The 18,123-nt window shown below is 42.4% G+C and overlaps 1 protein-coding gene across 1 annotated transcript; it reads left to right on the top strand.

The window, feature by feature from the left end:
* On the top strand, window positions 2,347–3,114 carry LOC109725383. Its single transcript, XM_020254543.1, has one exon. It carries the CDS (start codon window positions 2,607–2,609, stop codon window positions 3,063–3,065), a length of 459 nt encoding a protein of 152 aa, XP_020110132.1. The 5' UTR covers window positions 2,347–2,606; the 3' UTR covers window positions 3,066–3,114.

Genomic DNA, 18,123 nt, shown 5'->3' on the forward strand with positions numbered 1-18,123 from the left:
TACAATTAGATCACCTCCAGCAGTTTATATAGTTTAGTACAGAGATGTATAAGAAGTTTTTGTAAAAGTATACTTTGTTCTTATTTCCTGTATTAAGGTTTGGATTGTATGAGTTAAACTTAAAAGTCGTGCTCTGATTACCTGGTTAGAATTATATGCTTTTACTATGGTTTGTAGACGCCTTGTGTATACTTGAGTTGTGGTATATACAGCGGGTCTGTGCACGCAACCGGATATGCTTCCGCTGGTACCCGGGCGTGACATTCATGGACACATACACAACATGAATGAAAATAAAAATCCAAAGTTATTCATAATATTTAAAAGTCAAATACAAATTTATGTCCTAAAAAGAATATATGTGTAGGCCTGGTTGGCTTCTAGGGCTTACATCTAACACCAGCGTCATTAAGGCTTTTGTTTGCAAAAGAGCTATGGTTCAGCGATCCAACTTTCCCTATTCTAACTTAGTCAGTTAACCAAAAATTAATGATAAAGTTGCATGCTAGCGGATCTCTTTCGAAATACAAACTGCAATATCATCAAGCAGAAGGTCACTGTCTGGAATGAATTAATTAGGACTTTTTCATAACTAGAATAATCAAAACTTAAGCTAAAATGCATCTCTATGTCAACACTCTAATGATTCTTGGTTTTGGATTGATAGCTCACAAGCTTATCCTTCATGTGCAATCTACATGAGGTCGCTCCAATCACTTTTTGGATGCTTGAGAAAGAACAACCTCACTCAACGAAATGTGCTCTGTGTAGCAATATAAGGGAGTAGAAGTTTAGGGTTTAGGGTTTATGAGAGAGTACGTCTCTTGTACTTTCAAAGGCACGAAGCTCTCCGTACTTTTAAGTTATTTTTGATAATGGGATATCCTATTCAATAATTAATTGGTCCTATTTGACATAATTTATGCTATTAGAATTATTTAAAAACCAAATTTTAAAATTTTTTGACATTATTTGCCAAATAATCAAAGAGTCTAAAAAGTGGCTGTTGTAATGGTTGATGTGGCTCATTTGCAAGTTCAACGATATAGAACACATCAAACTAGGCAAAACTTTAATAGAAAATTCTTCTTACCATCAATACGAAGATCAATATTTTCGATTTGAAAATTGAGTCTTTTATTACTACTTTTTATAAATTTTTATTTTCAGTTGTTCATTTTGAGGCTACTCGTTCACCAAGCAAACGAAGTTAAAAAAATTATGAAATTTGGTTTTATAGATAGTTCAAAAACTGTAGATCATGTCTAATAGAGCCGATTGTCGAATTGAATATCCCATATTGAAAACAACTTGAAAGTATGGATGTTTCTATACTTTCGAAAGTATAGTAACCTAGCTTTGTATATTCGATTCAGCAATCAGCTCCGCTACACATAATTAACATTGTTGGAAACATCTAAAAGTCAAATTTCATATATATTTTTTTACTTTATTTGCCTTGTGAATGAGTAGACTTAAAATGGATGGCTTTTATACATTGCTGTGAGAATTAATAAACTTCTAATAGTTTATTAATGGTAAAATAATTACAAGAGTAGTGCTAATGTTATCATTGGGAACAGCGTGATCCCTTGAAGAATCACGACGCATGTTATGGAGCGACCAAATGCAGGCTCAATGCAGGCTCATAGTTTATAATGCTATTATAAATGCTTTTAGTCGATTTATAAATGCTATAATACGATTTCTTTTCATCGCATGTTGTATAGGGCTAAATGCAGGCTCATATAAATAAAAGTCTAACATTTCACCTGTCAATTTTATTTTTCTTTATTGAGATAATTTTTTTTTATTACATTGTAGAGCCATTTTTTTGTGCTTTGCAACACACACGCACACACGCATAAGAGTGTTGTTAAACTTCCCTTAGATTGGTTGTGCACTGCAGGTCAACAAATTAACTGTAATAGGAGGTACCCAGAAGGTGTATCGAAAGTACTTTTCAGAAGAAAAACAAATAATGGAAGGTATCTAATACTATATCTTTACAAGGATTGTGGATGGGTATATCAAGTGGAAAATAGGAAGGTATTGAGGCTAGTATTTAAGAAAATTTTATGGACGTAAGGCAAGTAAGTTCAAGGGGATGTATTTAATTAAACTTTATCTGTAGTAAATCTTTGATATTATTTGATGAACTTGGAGAAGAAAAGTAGATACGTGTGAGTATATTTGACAAATACATTGTCTCGTAATTAAGGAACTAAGAGGATATATGTGTATTATGCAATGTACTACAAAAATTTTGAAAACTTGCTTATTTTGTAACCTTATCATAGGTCTTAATTTACCTGATTATCTCATCTCAATTTTACAGGCAAGTGCACTGCCAAATTACTTGCATGGGGGAGAGTACAGCCAAAATTTGTCAGTAACGGTTCTCACCATTTACCACTTACCGCTTTTCGCAACTTTTCGTTGCATTCTATTGGCTGGCTATCGGCTCCTTCCTCGTGATATTCGACCTCGCGCAACATAAATAGACGAAAAGAAAGAAGAAACCATCTATAGCCCCAATTGCTTCCACACCATTTTGCTATTTCAACCTCCCCCACCTCTTTGCAAGAGAAAAAAAATATAGGACTATGCCGAACTCCATTCCGAAAGACGAATTTGCGGCCTTGTCGGGTCACCTTTCTGGTGTCCCTTCCGACCCCGAGGTAGACTCAGAGGCCACCATCAGTGATATTAAGGGTCTTATCGATTCCATGCTCGATGACAAAGATGAGGCCACTTCGAACATAAAAGCTGATGCTGATGAGAAGGATCTCGTGGCTGTGCCGATTACTACATCTGAAGATATCAAGATTGGTGGAGAAAAAGAATTTGCATCACCGCCATTAGCAGCAGTGCCATTAAACATGGTGGACTTCGGAGAGAAGGAAGTGCCTTTGCCAAAGTGGTTGGTAGATCATCCATCATATAAAGAAGGGTGGAAATCAGTTGTTCGAGTGCGACAGAGCGGAAGCTCGAGAGGAAACAAAGACCGGGTTTGTGGCTCTTCTGGAATTTCTATCTCTTGCATTTCATATCTTTTTATTTAGTTTATACAAAAACTAGACATTTTCTTTGCACATTCTAGAGTTTCTCCAAGAAAAGACAATATATGTTTAGAATATGCTCTATGTAGCTTCTCTTTTTTCTGCCTTCGTTTTTATTTGTTTTAGTACCACCACCTCATGGCACAAAAAGATACTCTTCAATATTTAGATTGTTGGATTTACCAAGATCTGAATCAGGACCAAATGATCGTTTGCTTTTTTAGGTTTTATTTTTAGTAAATAAATGGTGCAGATGCATGCCTTGTCAAAACTTGTTAGGGCAACAATCATGAGTTTAATTTGAAGAGCCTGTTTTCATATATGGCAAAAAGTTATTTGTACATAATCATCATCTGCATGCATGGGCATAGTAAATAGATGCATGCACAGGACCTATTAAATCTGTATTTACGTGAAAATGAATCTGCATCATAGATGTCAACAATTGATATACATGAACATAACAAAAAGATGCATGCTTAGGACCAATTAATACGTATTTATGTGAAAGGAAATATGCATCCGATATACTATATGTACATAGAAAGAGTAGGATTAATGCGCAATTACTCAGTAGCATGAAGTACTAAAATGGATAGTAAATTTTCTTCGTTCTTATTATATCTCTAGGCTTTTGATGACAAGATAATAGAATAAAAGAAATTCAATAACTATTAACTTAAACTAGGATATCCGGCCTGTATAAGTTGGATTGAAAATTTTTAAGTATTAATAAGAATCTACTGTTGAAAGGATCTTGGATGATAAAAATTTGAATTGTCGGGTTAATTGAACCGGCATTCATTTGTTTCACAACTACTTTAATTGGAAAGACTCTTGGAATAAGTTCGGAATGCAACAAATTATTGATTAGAGCACCAGTTTGGAATTTTGGGGATTAATTAAGCAATTACTACCAAATACCACTAGGCGCCGAGTGAGGAATCCGGATTAACCTAATTTATAGCAAATGAAAATAAAGAAAAACTATATATGTCAATCATATTTGCTTCTACAAGGCGAGTTTGAATCTTGAGTATGGTTGCCCCTAGAAAGCTAAGTTTAAATTTTGCATATCAAGTGCCTTTACAAGGTGATCAAGTACAATAAGTATCAAATCAGCACTAGGCATGCTAGTTAAACCACTGCGATGCAACATCTCTACTATCATCATGCAAGGATGTACAATAAGTGTCACTTCTATATAAATGGTAGATAAGAGAGAAGGATAGCAATGGGCAAACCAAATAATGGAGCAGGATCGACCATTCCGGCTAAGTACTTACCTTAAATCACAAGCTCAACGTCTACCGTGCGTCATCGGCTTTTTGACCTTCACTTGGTCCTAAGGAGAAATACAAAAACATCAAAAACTTTTTTAGGATTCCAAATACACAATATATTCTTTTTAATACCCAACCATAAGGCCTCAAGGCTTCAAAACTTGAACCCTCAAAATACACATTTATACCATATATTGGGCTTGGATTTTTCACAACAAAAATCCCACCAATTTGGGTCATTCTCCAACCATTCTCAAGAAAACCCTAGGTTTTCCAACATGATGTCAACATCATGTCCTACAACACAAAAAAAATTCCAAATCAACTCCAAAAATCTCAAAATCATGAAATCGATAATGACCAACAGTGAGGATTAAGAGCCCCAGGGCTACTCACTGTCAATCACAAGCTTTTCCTCTCTTCCAAGAAAAGCTCGCCTGGGCCGAGCTTGTCATTTCCTTCTCCCATATCTTAGTGATTGACGGTGAGTAGCGTTGAGGGTCGCAACCTTGAGCAAGCAAAGCTTAGTGAGCTAATGGCTTCTATGACTATCGGTCACATGCACGTGTTCAAAGTGTTATGGTTCGATAACTACACTCTTGTCCAAGGATTGATTCGATCAATCAATAGTCTCAGTCATATTAGGTTTTGTAACACCAGCCCAAGTATTGACCTAATAAATCTTTGTTCCCAACTTATGTTAGATGGCTCTACGTTTCAAACAGTTTTCATGTCAAGTTCTTTAATCTAATTTAGAGAATGTCATGCTAGCTGAAGAGTACATAGCATAGGTTTTAAAAAAAATACAATCATCTATGTCATAACAATGTAAGAATCTTACATGTCATAGTAGCTACTTTGACCATGAGAAAAGTGGCAATCGCATGAATACTAATATAAGCATGTTTGCACCAAAGGTTATCACACTACACATGAGAAGTTCAACCAAGAACTTGGTTCTTTAGACATGAACAGTAGTCCACCACTTGGATAGCTCAACCCACCTCAATGCTCACTACTAAGAGAATTATATTCTACGCACAATCATCAAAGTCTACGTTCCAAATCTTACAAAACGCCACCAAAATCACTTTGGTTAGCAATCGGAGGTTGAAACATCGTAGTTTCATCATTTTTGTTGTTTGGCATGTTAATCAACCCTCAATTATAGTTTACACAAGTTAGATTGTTTTAAAACCCTCTAGGAATGAAACCTCCAATTTTAACCTAGGTTTCTATATCCTCAAGAAATCCTCAAGAAATTGTGAATCTCCCAAACATCAACTATAGATTCTCCTAGAATTTTCAAAATTGTATTTTTTTTTTTTCATGTTTACCCTAAACCCTAGCAAGAAATTACAAGAAACTCACCTCAAACTTCTTGTTAAGGTAGCTCCTCAAAGCCTTGATCTTGCTCTACCTCCTAGATAAGCTGATCTACTTGATTTTGCTCCAAGATCCTCAATCTTGATGGATGTGTTGCTAGGAGAGAGGGAGAGGAGGTTAGAGTTCAAAAGAAAGAAAGAGAGAAATGCAATTCTCTTTGGTTAGGAGTAAATAAGAAAAAAGATAGAGTAAATGGGTTCTATTTATAGACCCAAATAACTGCACAATAGCCATCAATAAGAGAAAACTTGCAATATCAAGGCTTCTCGCCTGCTAAAGATCTAAATTTCCCAATGGAAGTGAAATCTAAAGTGTACCTACTGTCAGGACTTAGAAATTTTCTCCAAGATTTTTCTTTGCAAATCGCTCAAACTCCAAAGTAGATATCTGTTGGAGGTTTTGCCCTGACTTTTTAGAAGCATCGCTGTGAATCTTGAGAATAATGGCGTGGGTGCCGAAGAGTCAAGAGACTCTTAGAGTTTCTAGGTTTCTAGAATATGTATTTGTTAGGACTCTCCGGAGCTCATAGTCTCCCCTTTTGTTTTGTAGCTTTGGGTTCCTTGGCGCCTTTTCATTTACCTTATGGGCGGGAGTGGCCTTTAAATAGATGTGGCCTCTACCCCCGCAACTCAGAATCCTCACTTGTAATCGTCTACTTCAAGTAATAGAAGAGTTTTCTTCAAACTCTCTCTCTCTTGTACTTAGTCTAGGGCGAATAGGTCCTAACCTAGCAAGTAGAGTGGTAGGCTTGTTCAATTCATGAAGGAAAGGCGAGCGCCGCACGGGCTAGACAAGTGATTTAGCTTAAGTCTGTAACAGTTGATATTAGAGCGAGTTTGGAGCTGGTAAGCCATGTCTACATCGGATGCCTCTGCTGCTGTTGACTTTGTGATTGAACCAAGAGGAGGCAAGCGCGGCAAGAGCACGGAGCTGCAGACTCTAGCGAGAGAATTCGCCTCGCTTAAAGACTGCATAAGCTATGTGGCAACGATAGAGGATGAATTATATGTCATGGAGGATAGCATTGCAGCTGCCATGACAAGTTTCATAAGCAGCTCGAGCCACGACTTTTCTCGTCGTGATGGTGACAAGAAGGCAGTGATTAAGGAGATTGTCGCCTGCAGTGACGAGGTTGATGAACTCAAGATGAGGGTGGCAATCCTTGAAAAGCGGTGGCTCGTGGTATTGATATGTAAAAGGGTACACCCCAAAGATTCGCGTCCTTGAACCCTAATGCTTCAAGGGCACGCATGATGAGAAGGAGATAGACAGCTTTTTATGGTACATAGAATGCTACCTTAAGGCGCTACGGTTGGAGAGCGAGGATGATAAGGTCCAAACCGCTTCTATGTATCTCACTGACGACGCGATGCTCTGGTAGTGGCGGTATTCCGCAGAGGTCGCGAAGGGCCAATGTGACCTAAAAACTTAGGAGGACTTCGTGTGCGAGCTAAAGAAACAGTTCTATCCTGAGCATGTCGAGTACCTGGCATGAAGGCAGCTTCAACGACTGAAGCATACGAGGTCCTCAAGAAGTACGTCAACGAGTACTCCAAGCTAATGCTTGCCATCACTAGCATAGTTTAGGAGGACAGGCTATTCTTCTTCCTCGACGATCTCCAACCATAGGCTAAAAAGGAGCTCGCAGTGAGGGACATAAAGGATGTGAGCTTCGTTATTGCCTTGGTGGAGAAGCTATCGAAATACGAGAAGCCGAACTTTACTCATGGCAAGCCATCTAAGATGGGCAAGGCCAAAAGTGGGGGAGACCATAAGGGCCAACAGTGAAAGAGCCCTCCACAGAAGAAGATCTCTTGCTATATCTGTGGAGCTAACCATTGGGTACGAGATTGCCCAAAGAAGAAGACTGTTAATACCATGCAAGCCAAGGAGGGCCAGGTGAAGCGGAGACAAAAATAGGTATGCTGTGGCTCGTCAGCGCGATCCTAGAGCAAGCGAGTAGCAGTAGGCCGCTCAAGAAAGAGCTCTTGTTCATGGATGTGACCCTCAACACATGGGCCACTTGGGCGCTCGTGGACACTGGAGTGACACAAAACTTTGTCACTGAAGCGACCCAAAACTTTGTCACTGAAGCAGAGACCAAGCAGTTGGCCCCAAACTCGAGAAGGACATGAGAAAAATCAAGGCTATCAAGTCGGTGGCACAGCCTGTTGGGGAGGTAGGGAAAAGGATGACGATCGCTATAGGACCCTAGACGGACAACAAACTTCACCACCGTGGCCATCGACAACTTCAAAGTCATCCTTGGCATCAACTTCCTCGCTTCGTCGAAGGAAGTTCCGATGCCGCATCTTGAGGCCTTAAGCATTATGGAGAAGGAGGCCCAGTAAATGATCTTGGCTAGCTGCAGTGAGCCGGTGGTAACCTACACCCTCTCCGTTGTCTAATTGTGGAAGGTGGTGAAGCGCAAAGAAGTCACTTACCTTGCAGCCATTTGCGAGGTGAGTGGAGCGGAGATCGATCGTTGCAATCCTCGGGGAGTTCAAGGACGTCATGTCCCAAGAGTTGCCTAAGTGACTTCCACCCAGGCAAGAGGTGGACCATGTGAACGAGCTCGAGCTAGGAGCAAAGCCACCAGCAAAGGCACCATACCGCATGGCCCCACCAGTGCTCATAGAGTTACAACACTAGTTGAAGAGCCACCTCGATGCGAGCTTCATCAGGTCGTCAAAAGCAACCTATGGAACACCAGTCTTATTCCAAAGAAAGAAAGGAAGAGCAACAAAAGCCTGCGGCTTTGTATTGACTATAAGGCGCTCAATAAGGTGATGGTAAAGAACAAGTACCTTATTCCACTGGACCTTTGCTCGGGGTACTAATAAATCACGATCGCGGAAAGCGATGAGGAGAAGATAGCATGTGTGACGAGGTATGGAGTTTACGAGTTCCTCGTCATGCCAGTCGGCCTGACGAATGCACCAGGGACCTTCTGTACCATAATGAACAAGCTATTCCACTGCTACCTCGATCACTTCGTGGTAGTATACCTCGACGACATTGTCGTGTACAACAACACTCTGGAGAAACACGCTGAGCACTTGCAGACGGTCTACCAAGTGCTGCGGGAGAACCAACTCTATGTCAAGCGGGAGAAGTGTTCCTTTGCAAAGGAGGAGGTGCACTTCCTTGACCACTGGATAGGATGAGGGTAGCTCCGCATGGACCAGCACAAAGTGTGGGCGATCTATGAGTAGGAGGCACCCACGATGATATTCGAGTTGCGATCCTTTCTCGATCTCATCAACTATTATCACCGCTTCATCGAGGGCTACTCCGCTTGAGCACCCCCGTGATGGCTTTGCTGAAGAAAACCCAGTCATAGGACCAAACCTCTTAGTGCACGGAGGCATTCAAGAACTTGAAGTAGGTGGTAACGAAGAATCCAGTGCTATGTTTTTCTCACTACGGCCACTTATTTGAAGTGTATACTGACGCCTCAGACTTTGCTATTGGCAGTGTCCACGTGCAAGACAGGCACCCCATCTTTTATGAGAGCCACAAACTCAACGACACTAAGTGGTGGTACACGTTGCAGGAGAAGGAGATGACTGTCGTGGTGCACTACCTCAGGACTTGGTGGTACTTTCTTCCTGGAAGCAGTTCATTGTGCAGATGGACAATGTCGCAACGAGCTACTTTTTTACCTGAAAGAAGCTGTCACCCAAGTAGGCGAAGTGGCAGGACTTCCTGGCAGAATTTGAAATAGAGCTCATACACAAACTTGGGAAGAAGAACCATGTGGTTGACGCACTCAGCCAGAAGTCGAAGTTGGCGGTAGCATGCTAGCTACAAGCCGCAACCAGGGAGCAAATCCGCGGAAGGATCTGCGAGGACCCTGTGGCCCAAGGACTCATGCAACTCGTCAAGGAAAGCAAAGTGCAGCGGTTTTGACTTAGCGATAGGCTGTTTCTCACCAAGGGGCATCGCATCTATGTTCCCAGGTGGTGCAATCTTCATCACAAGCTCATGAAGGAGTGTCATAATTCCAAGTGGACCAGACATTCGGGGCAGAAGCTAGCGGACCATGGCGCTACTCAAGGCTACCTACTATTGGCCTCGCATGCACGACAATGTGAAGGCGTACGTGCAGACCTGCCTTGTGTGCCAACAAGACAAGGTAGAGACCCAGAAGCCCGGGGGCCTCCTCGAGCCCTTGCCGACACCGACGCATCTATGGAAGAGTGTCTCTATGGACTTCATCTCTACTTTGCCTAAAGAGGGGGCGTTGGGGTCCATTCTCGTGGTGGTGGACCAATTCTTCATGTATGAGACCTTTATAGTGGTGCCAATGGATTGCACAGTAGAGAAAATGGCATTGCACTTTGTCAGCAATGTGGTGAAACTTTGGGGGATCCCCGAAAGCATTGTGAGTGACCGCGACACTATTCACAGGCAAGTTTTGGACCTAGGTCTTCCGGATTTTGGGGTCGGAGTTCCTCTTTTCCACTAGCTTTCACTCGCAGACGGATGGTCAGATGAAGCAGGTGAATGTCTTGCTTGAGGAGTATTCGCAGCACTATGTCAGTGTCAACCAGAAGGACTGGGTGCATCACTTGGATATAGCCAATTTTTCTACAATTTGTGACGAAGCAAGTGAACAAACCTTAGCTCGTATGAGCTGGTGATAAGAAGGCAGCCTCTCATTCCATATTCTACTGCTATGGACGAGCAGGGCTGTAGTCGTATGGCCCTCAAACTTACCTGACATCTTTAGGAGAAGGGACATCGCAAGGGCTTATCTTGAAAAGGCAGTCCGCCGAATGAAAAAATAGGTTGATGCAAAGCGACGACCCTTGGAGTTTGCCGAAAAAGGCAGAGTCTTGGTCAAGTTGGAACCCCAATAATTCAAGGCCTTTTGCAAAGTGCAACACTCACTACTGTGGATGTACGAGGGGCCTTTCACCATTGTGAAGCCAGCAGGCGAGGCAACCTACTGCAACTCCCCGCCAACCTGAAAATCAATCATGTTTTTTATGCTAGCTGCCTGCGGCCCTACCATGAAAATATAGAGGACCCGAGCTGGGGTGCGTCGCAGCTCGCTTCTGCCACTATGACCACCATGCCATCGACAATGAGGTCGAAGCCTAACTGGACACTGGCACAATTCGTTGTTTTGGCGTCCTACCAAACATCGAAAACCTTGTCAAGTGGAAGAACCTCCCGCACGACAAAGCAAGCTAGGAGTAGGCTAACACTCTTTGGAAGTATTAGAAGCTAATCGATGACTTCCAACACTAGCGCGCGATGAGGACGTTTGCACATTAGGTGGGGGAGGTTGTTAAGACTTAAAAATTTTCTCCAAGAATTCACTTTGCAAATTGCTCAAACTTCAAAGTGGATATCTGTCGGAGGTTTTGCCCTAATCTTCTATAAGCATCTCTGCGGATCTCGTAATTGATGGCGTGGGTGCCAAAGAGTCAAGAGACTCTTAAAGTATTTAGGTTTCTAGAAGATGTATTTATTAGGACTCTTGAAAGCTTGTAGCCTCCTTTTTGCCTTGTAACTTTGCGCCACTTGGCACCTTTTCTTTGCCTTATGGCCGACGAGTGGCTTTTAAATAGATATGGCCTCCACCCCCCCCCCAACTCAGAATCCTTACTTGTAATCCTCCACTTCAAGTAATAGAAGAGCTTTCTTCATACTCTCTCTTGTACTTAGTCTATGGCAAGTAGGTCCTAACTCAGCAAGTAGAGAGTAGGCTTGCTCACTTCAGAAAGGAAAGCGAGTGCCGCATGGGCTAGCCAAGCGATTTAGCTTAAGTCTGTGACACTACGCTCTGCTGACTGAGGTCCAGAGTCCTTGAGGGAGATCTAGAACTCAAAACCTTCACTTCTGTGCAACTGGGGTTGACACTTCCTAAACAAAATTTGGAACCCAAAGGTTTTTTTGCTCATTCAGCAAAGCTAAAAGTCTGGACTACCACATCTAGATTTATACTTTGACATTTAGGGCCACGGAGTAGATTTCAAGTTCCAGACTTCCTCACAAGAGCCTGAATCCTGATGTTCTGGGAGTCTAACAGATTTTGATCTCAAAACTATATTTTTATGTCGCTTTGATCCTAACTCAATTCCAACTTGCTCAAAACGTCTTCAAATCCTCTCAAATAGTGTCATGTACTATTTTATTTGCACTTTGTCCAATTTGGCTAAAGTTCAGATGTGGCACCCTAATAGTCCTATATTGGATAGGAAAGGAATAGTGATTGAAAAATATATATGAGACCATATACCTGAGTAATATTAATTGGGCTTAAGCATTTTAGGCCGGCGGTTTATGCCCAAAGGTTGGGTCGTTACATTTGGTATGAAAACTAGTTCACCAGTCGGAAGTGTGAGGTGAGCCTCATATCGCTTAGTGATCTTGAGTTGTACATATGATAGGGCTGACAATGACGTCATGGTCTAAACAGGGGAGTCTGTAATACCCCAATAGCCCCATTTCGGATGAGAACGAGATTGTGATTGCGTGTCACGTCCCGGGGCCGATTTTAAAAGCTTTTTTATAATGAATACCGTTTTTGAAATCAGAGTTACGGAAAAGGTGCCCTTTTTTTTTTAACCTGGCCCACATGACGTACAGACTCGCCACAAATACAAAATTTTTCTGTCCACTCGGACAGAGTCTCCTTTGTATTTGCACGACGTACCAACAGCTACATCTGGATCACAACTATAATATCATTCACCAATCCACAAACAATTCATGTGATGCATTTCCATACAGCTAGCGATCCTTAGGGATGATGCATGTCTCTAAACACTTCTTAGGAGCTGGATAATGCGATGCACAGTACAACAGTCATCCTATTTAATAGTGCTCCACACCCGGAAGCTTTGTTTTTAAACTCTATATAATCATCCATAAAACCGTTCGAAACCTTTTTAAAACTGTTTCCCATTCAGAAACTTCATTTTAAAAACCGACTACCTCGAGGAGTAGAAAACCACAATGCGTAAATGCATATATCGAAGAATCAATTTTTCATAAATCTCCAACTGCAAGCATCATAGGAAAGCATCAAGTCAAACCAGTTCACAAATACTCAAACATTCGTAGTGATCATCTAACTGAACCATTTAATTATTTAAATTACTAAATGCGGAAATAAAATATAACCAGGGTGACGGTCGCAACTGCAGTCTAGCTAGTACGTTCTCCTGTCGCACCAAGAACAAACTCCTTACCCGAGCCACCTGGAAAAATGGGGAGTGAGAAACTACAATCAAGGTTTCCCAGTGGGTATGATAGAGCCACGAAGGCATATCGTATTCACTGAAAAATAAAGGAGATAGAACAACAGATATATGTGTAAAGATATGAAGAACGACTACAGTAGCTATAACAACAGGTATAATAGGGAGCGAGTAATAAAACTACTACTGTAAGGAATACAATACTGAGTATGCCTCAAGGTAATCAAACCAAAATTGTACCCAATCTGGTGCTTGCTATATTGGTCCGCAGACCTTAAGCGTTGCCTGTCACATTGCTTGCATCGACTTGGTTCATCCGTCCACTGAACGACCCATCCAGATAAGTACACCTCCGGTTGGTGGCCAAACCGACCTGGTGTCAATGAATACACCCAAGTGCTGTGACTAGATCATGCTGATATGCTCAATGCAAAAACCGACAGGAAGCCGGTGCCTTGGCCGAAGCCAGATATAAGGGCATACAACGCCGAACCACGATCAACTAGGTCAAAAGACACGACAAAGGAGTCGATGTGTTGCCTGGATCCAAAGTCCACAGATATACAATATATGCAAGCCTGCTCTACATGTCTATCAACAACTATTATCATGCAAGCAACAAGATATAGATGAACGAATGATAAACCAAAGCAACCGATATGTAGAGACTACGATACCGATATAGAAGAACAGAGAAAAGTAAAACGATCTTACCGACTACCAGCTCGAAGCACCCACCTGTCACAACCGCGTCGGAATCTGGGTGCGCAACAAGTTAACCCGACCTACGAAGATCCACCAGGTCAGTAACCAACCCACCAATCCAAAATACCCAACTCACAAACCCCACACAATTACCCAAAATCAGTTTCCTAAAACCGTTCACCGTAACTCACCAGAAGTCCCGAAAATCACACCGAGACGCTGTCGGGACCCACTAAGTGTCCCGAAACTCACCGACTTGTGGCACGAGTCACCCACTGCAACAAAACACAATGATTTTGACATCTTGGCAGCAAACACAAGATTACACAACTAAACAATTATCGCCGGATAATTGTTCGGATTCGGGTTCCCGAAAGTGTCAATTTCGACACCGGAACCCACCGTCGCTCACCCGTCATCTCCGAACCCACGATATGATGATGATGACTAGCCGACAAGGCTCAGCGACAACTCTCAAGGCAAACAAACACCATCGGATGAAATCCGAACCGAAACAGCATTCTGCCGGCGAATTTCGCCGAAAAACATACCGAAATCGACAATCGATTTTCGTAAAGGCTAACGGATCTTGGACAATCAGTCTAGAAGTTACCATATACACAAACGTACTGCCCACAGTAGCCACAAGATGCATAATTGCTTAAAAGTCCCTACATTTACATAAAATCCTATTATTTTATATAAATAAGGTGATTTTGTGGCTCGTTAACGCAAACCGAGGACTTCCGAGGTCTGCTGAGACACATACTGATAGGTCTCGACGTGTCGGAGGCTGTGTTCATGATCCGAAGCACAACGGCTCACTGTGGGAGGCGCGAGAGCACCCGAATATTCAGCGAACAACGCGCACTCGGGGAAAACCACGCCAAAACAGCCGATTCAGAAACCGTTGATCCAAAGTGAGGTGAGCACTGTGATCAGCACTGATCAGTGATCACTATGCTTACCGTCGGAGGCATCGGGATAGCCTTGGATTGCCGAAACAACAAGCGCAAACCCAGAACACCAGCCAAAAACAGCACTGCAAAGACTTACCGGGCAGTGGGAGCTAGGGCACAGCCGGCGATGGCTCGTCGACGAGCGCGCCGGCAGCCGACGACGTAGGGAGGCCGGGGCTCGCGCCGTCCAGCGGCGGGAGGTGGCGGCGGCGGCGGAGCAACCCGAGCCCGTACGTGCTAAGGCTTGGGTCCAGGAGCAGCTGCGGCCATGGCGGCCGGCAGGGAGCTCAATGGACGACGGCAGTGGACTGCCGAAGGCTAGAGGGAAGCGGCGCAGCCAATCCCAGGTGGCGGTGGCACGAGGGGGAGGCTTGGCTTCACCCTCGGCCCGAGCAGATCTGGGGCGGTCGCTGGCTGTCAGAGGCAGCGACGGCGGCCTGCAGGGACGGCGGCGACCGGTGGGAAGGGTCGCCGGGGTTCTGGGGGAGGCGGCAGGGGTGGCCTCAGTCGGCGGCGGCGCGAGGGGAGAGGTTGCAAGTCAGCTTGGCCAAGATCCTCCCGAGGTGGCAGCAGTGGCTATAATAGTGGCGGCGGCGGTCGAGGAAGCTCGGGTTCAACGGAGGGTGACCTCCAACGTCCGATGGGAGGTCGGGGCGGCCGAGGGAGGAGGGTTCGAGTCCTCCCTTAACTCGGGTTGAAGGATGGTGAAGAAGATGGTGGAAAAATGGAGGGAGAGGGAGAAAAGGTGGCTGCGGCTGCGGCTGCGGCTGCGGCTGCGGCTGGCCGGCAGGGGCTCAGTTGGCAGTGGCCGGGAAGCGCACGGTGCACGAGGTGAGGGGGAGTAGGGGTGGCTAGGTCAGCTGGGGGCTAAGGTTAGGGTTTGCATGGTGCAAAACCCTAGGTGACCTTATATTGCGAATATAAAAGACCATGTACCCTAACAATAATAACTAGACTTAAGTATTTTGGGCCGGTGATTTTAGTCTAATGAGTTATTATTGCTAGCGGGTCGGATTGTTACAGTGCGTTATACTGAAAATTAGTATATTAGTATATTACACTAGTTAATTTACCTCTTATTATGGCTCAAATAAGGGTGTGGTCTTTAATAGAATTAGTAAAGAATTTTAATTCTTGCTGTAAGATAGACTTTGGACAAAGGGAATTGGAAATTATTATAGAGGAGAGAAAAGAATAAGAAGAGGTTTGAGAGAGGCTTAAAAAGGGCTTGGCGTTGGAACTGTTTGGGAAGAAGAGAAGTCAAGCGCCAACATGTTTTTATATATTCATTGTGTTTGTTATTCTCTTATGTTTTATATTGTTACTCCTACGGGGGGAAAGGGTTTTGATAAAATCACAAGATTTTTTGGGCATCTGCTGCGAATTTTCGTTGTTGATGAACTCAAGAAAATCTTCATGTTACTTGCAATTAGCCTCGAGTAAGACCTTCGATAGTTTTATTACACCAAAAGGCTACGACAGTACCACACGGTTGGTTCACCTGATATTGACAACGAACTCTTATCCTCACATTGATATGGAAAGCTTTAGGCTCAGACTAGCAGTCAATAAAAGGGTTTTTTGATATGATTTATAAACAACTTCGACATCAAATACCTTCACGCAATGAGAATACAACTATCCTATGAGTAACACAAAATCTAAATTCGAATGGAAAGATAAATATGACTATCTTTTTTCCCATTCATCATAATATATTCAATTAAGGTAAGTATTCCCTACTTATCTATATAAACAAATCTTACAAAAAAAGACAAGCTGTAACAAAATTTTACTAAGACATGATTATTTAAAATCTATAACAAGTTGCTGACGTTTCAGTGTATTCTATAACGTTGAATGCTATTAAATGAAGTGTTGTTTGATAGTTCTACTAGAGGAGGCACCAATTACCTTTTTTTTCTCTCAATTATTTTACTTTGCAATAGAAGCAACAGTTTCCCAAATTGGCGCTTCCGATTTTTGACCTTAAATTCTGCTTTCCATGACAAAAGAGGCTTAAACTTTTTTATTAGCCAAATACTGCACTGAACGTGGTTAAAGGAAAAGGCAATAACAACCCAGGTTAAATGATACTAATTAATGCCAACGTGCAGCTTATGATGCAGCTATGTGCTGATTAGGTGTATAGCGTAATATAATACATGATGGACAATTCTATATGTACCATTAAAGAAAAAACAAAGAAACCACACATTTTTCTCACTTGAGAGTACAGTATGGATATTTGCATCACATAATTGTTAGAATTTAGTTAGATTTGTAGTTAAATTTTAGTTAGATTTGAATAAATATTTAATCTATTTATTAAAATTTAAATACTAATTAGAGTAGAAATCTAATTGAATTAGAATTGGGTACGTTCTAGTTCATGCATTATATAAGTATCATAATTGCCAAGTTGTAGAGTGCTCTTGGTGCATGCAGCTTCTAGGTGGCGTATGGCCGTGCCTTGGTGTCTGTACCAAGTGGAGAGAGAGAGAGTCTTGGCCATGTTTGGATGCACCTAGTGCATAGGTGCAATTAATGCAAGAAGAAGTCTTCTTCAAATTTATAGAAGACGAGAGAGGAGTGAGAGAGATTTAGAAAGGGGCACGGGAAAGGAATCATGTGTAATTCGTCTCTCATGTAGTGAATCTTATTTCACATGTAGTTTATATTTGATTTTATTTTTGTGAAAGAGGCAGAGGTGAAGGATGTGGCATGGGAAAAGACAGAGTGGAAAGCTTTGAGTATGCCATACCTATTATTAGCATATGAGGTTCTTTACAACGTAGCTGGAGAGGCGACATCGGTGAAATTGTGGACGAAATTGGAAGATCTGTACATGACCAAATTCCTGACAATCAGGATGTACTTGAAGCAGCAGTTGTTTACCTTGTGGATGCAAAAAGCAACGAACCTATATGAACATCTGAACGAGTCCAACAGAGTGGTGGCCCAGTTGACCGGTATCAGAGTCAATCATGAAGATAAGGTGCTGATTTTGTTATCTTCATTACCAGCAGCATATGGGTATCTGGTGACCACGCTGGTTTATGGCAAGGAGACCATAAGCATGGAGGCGATCACGGTGGCGCTTTTCTCGAACGGGATGGAAAAGATGGCTCAAGAGTCTGGCATATAGAGCCAGGATATAGCTCTGATGGTAAGAGCAAAGACAATGGTGAAAGTATCAGCGACCGGAAATAGGTAGAAAAAGTCACTATCTAAGGTGAAGTACTTCTACTGTCACAGAAAAGGTCACTATAAGCGTAACTATCATAAGTTTAAAGGTGATCTGAAGAAGTTGAAATAGCAGAAGGAGAAAACTATTGTAGACTAGAACAAGGAGACATCAGCGATGGTGTTAGTGGCAGAATCGGAGGTGACGAATCTAATGCGTTGTATATGGCAACAACAGTGCTAAAATTTCGAATGATGTGTTTCAGCATGTTCCTTTCACGTTTGCCCAGAGAAAGAGTCTTTTGCTATCTATAAGACGATTAAA

The sequence above is a fragment of the Ananas comosus genome, linkage group 20, assembly GCF_001540865.1.
Source record: "Ananas comosus cultivar F153 linkage group 20, ASM154086v1, whole genome shotgun sequence".
In the NCBI taxonomy this organism is placed as follows: domain Eukaryota; kingdom Viridiplantae; phylum Streptophyta; class Magnoliopsida; order Poales; family Bromeliaceae; genus Ananas; species Ananas comosus.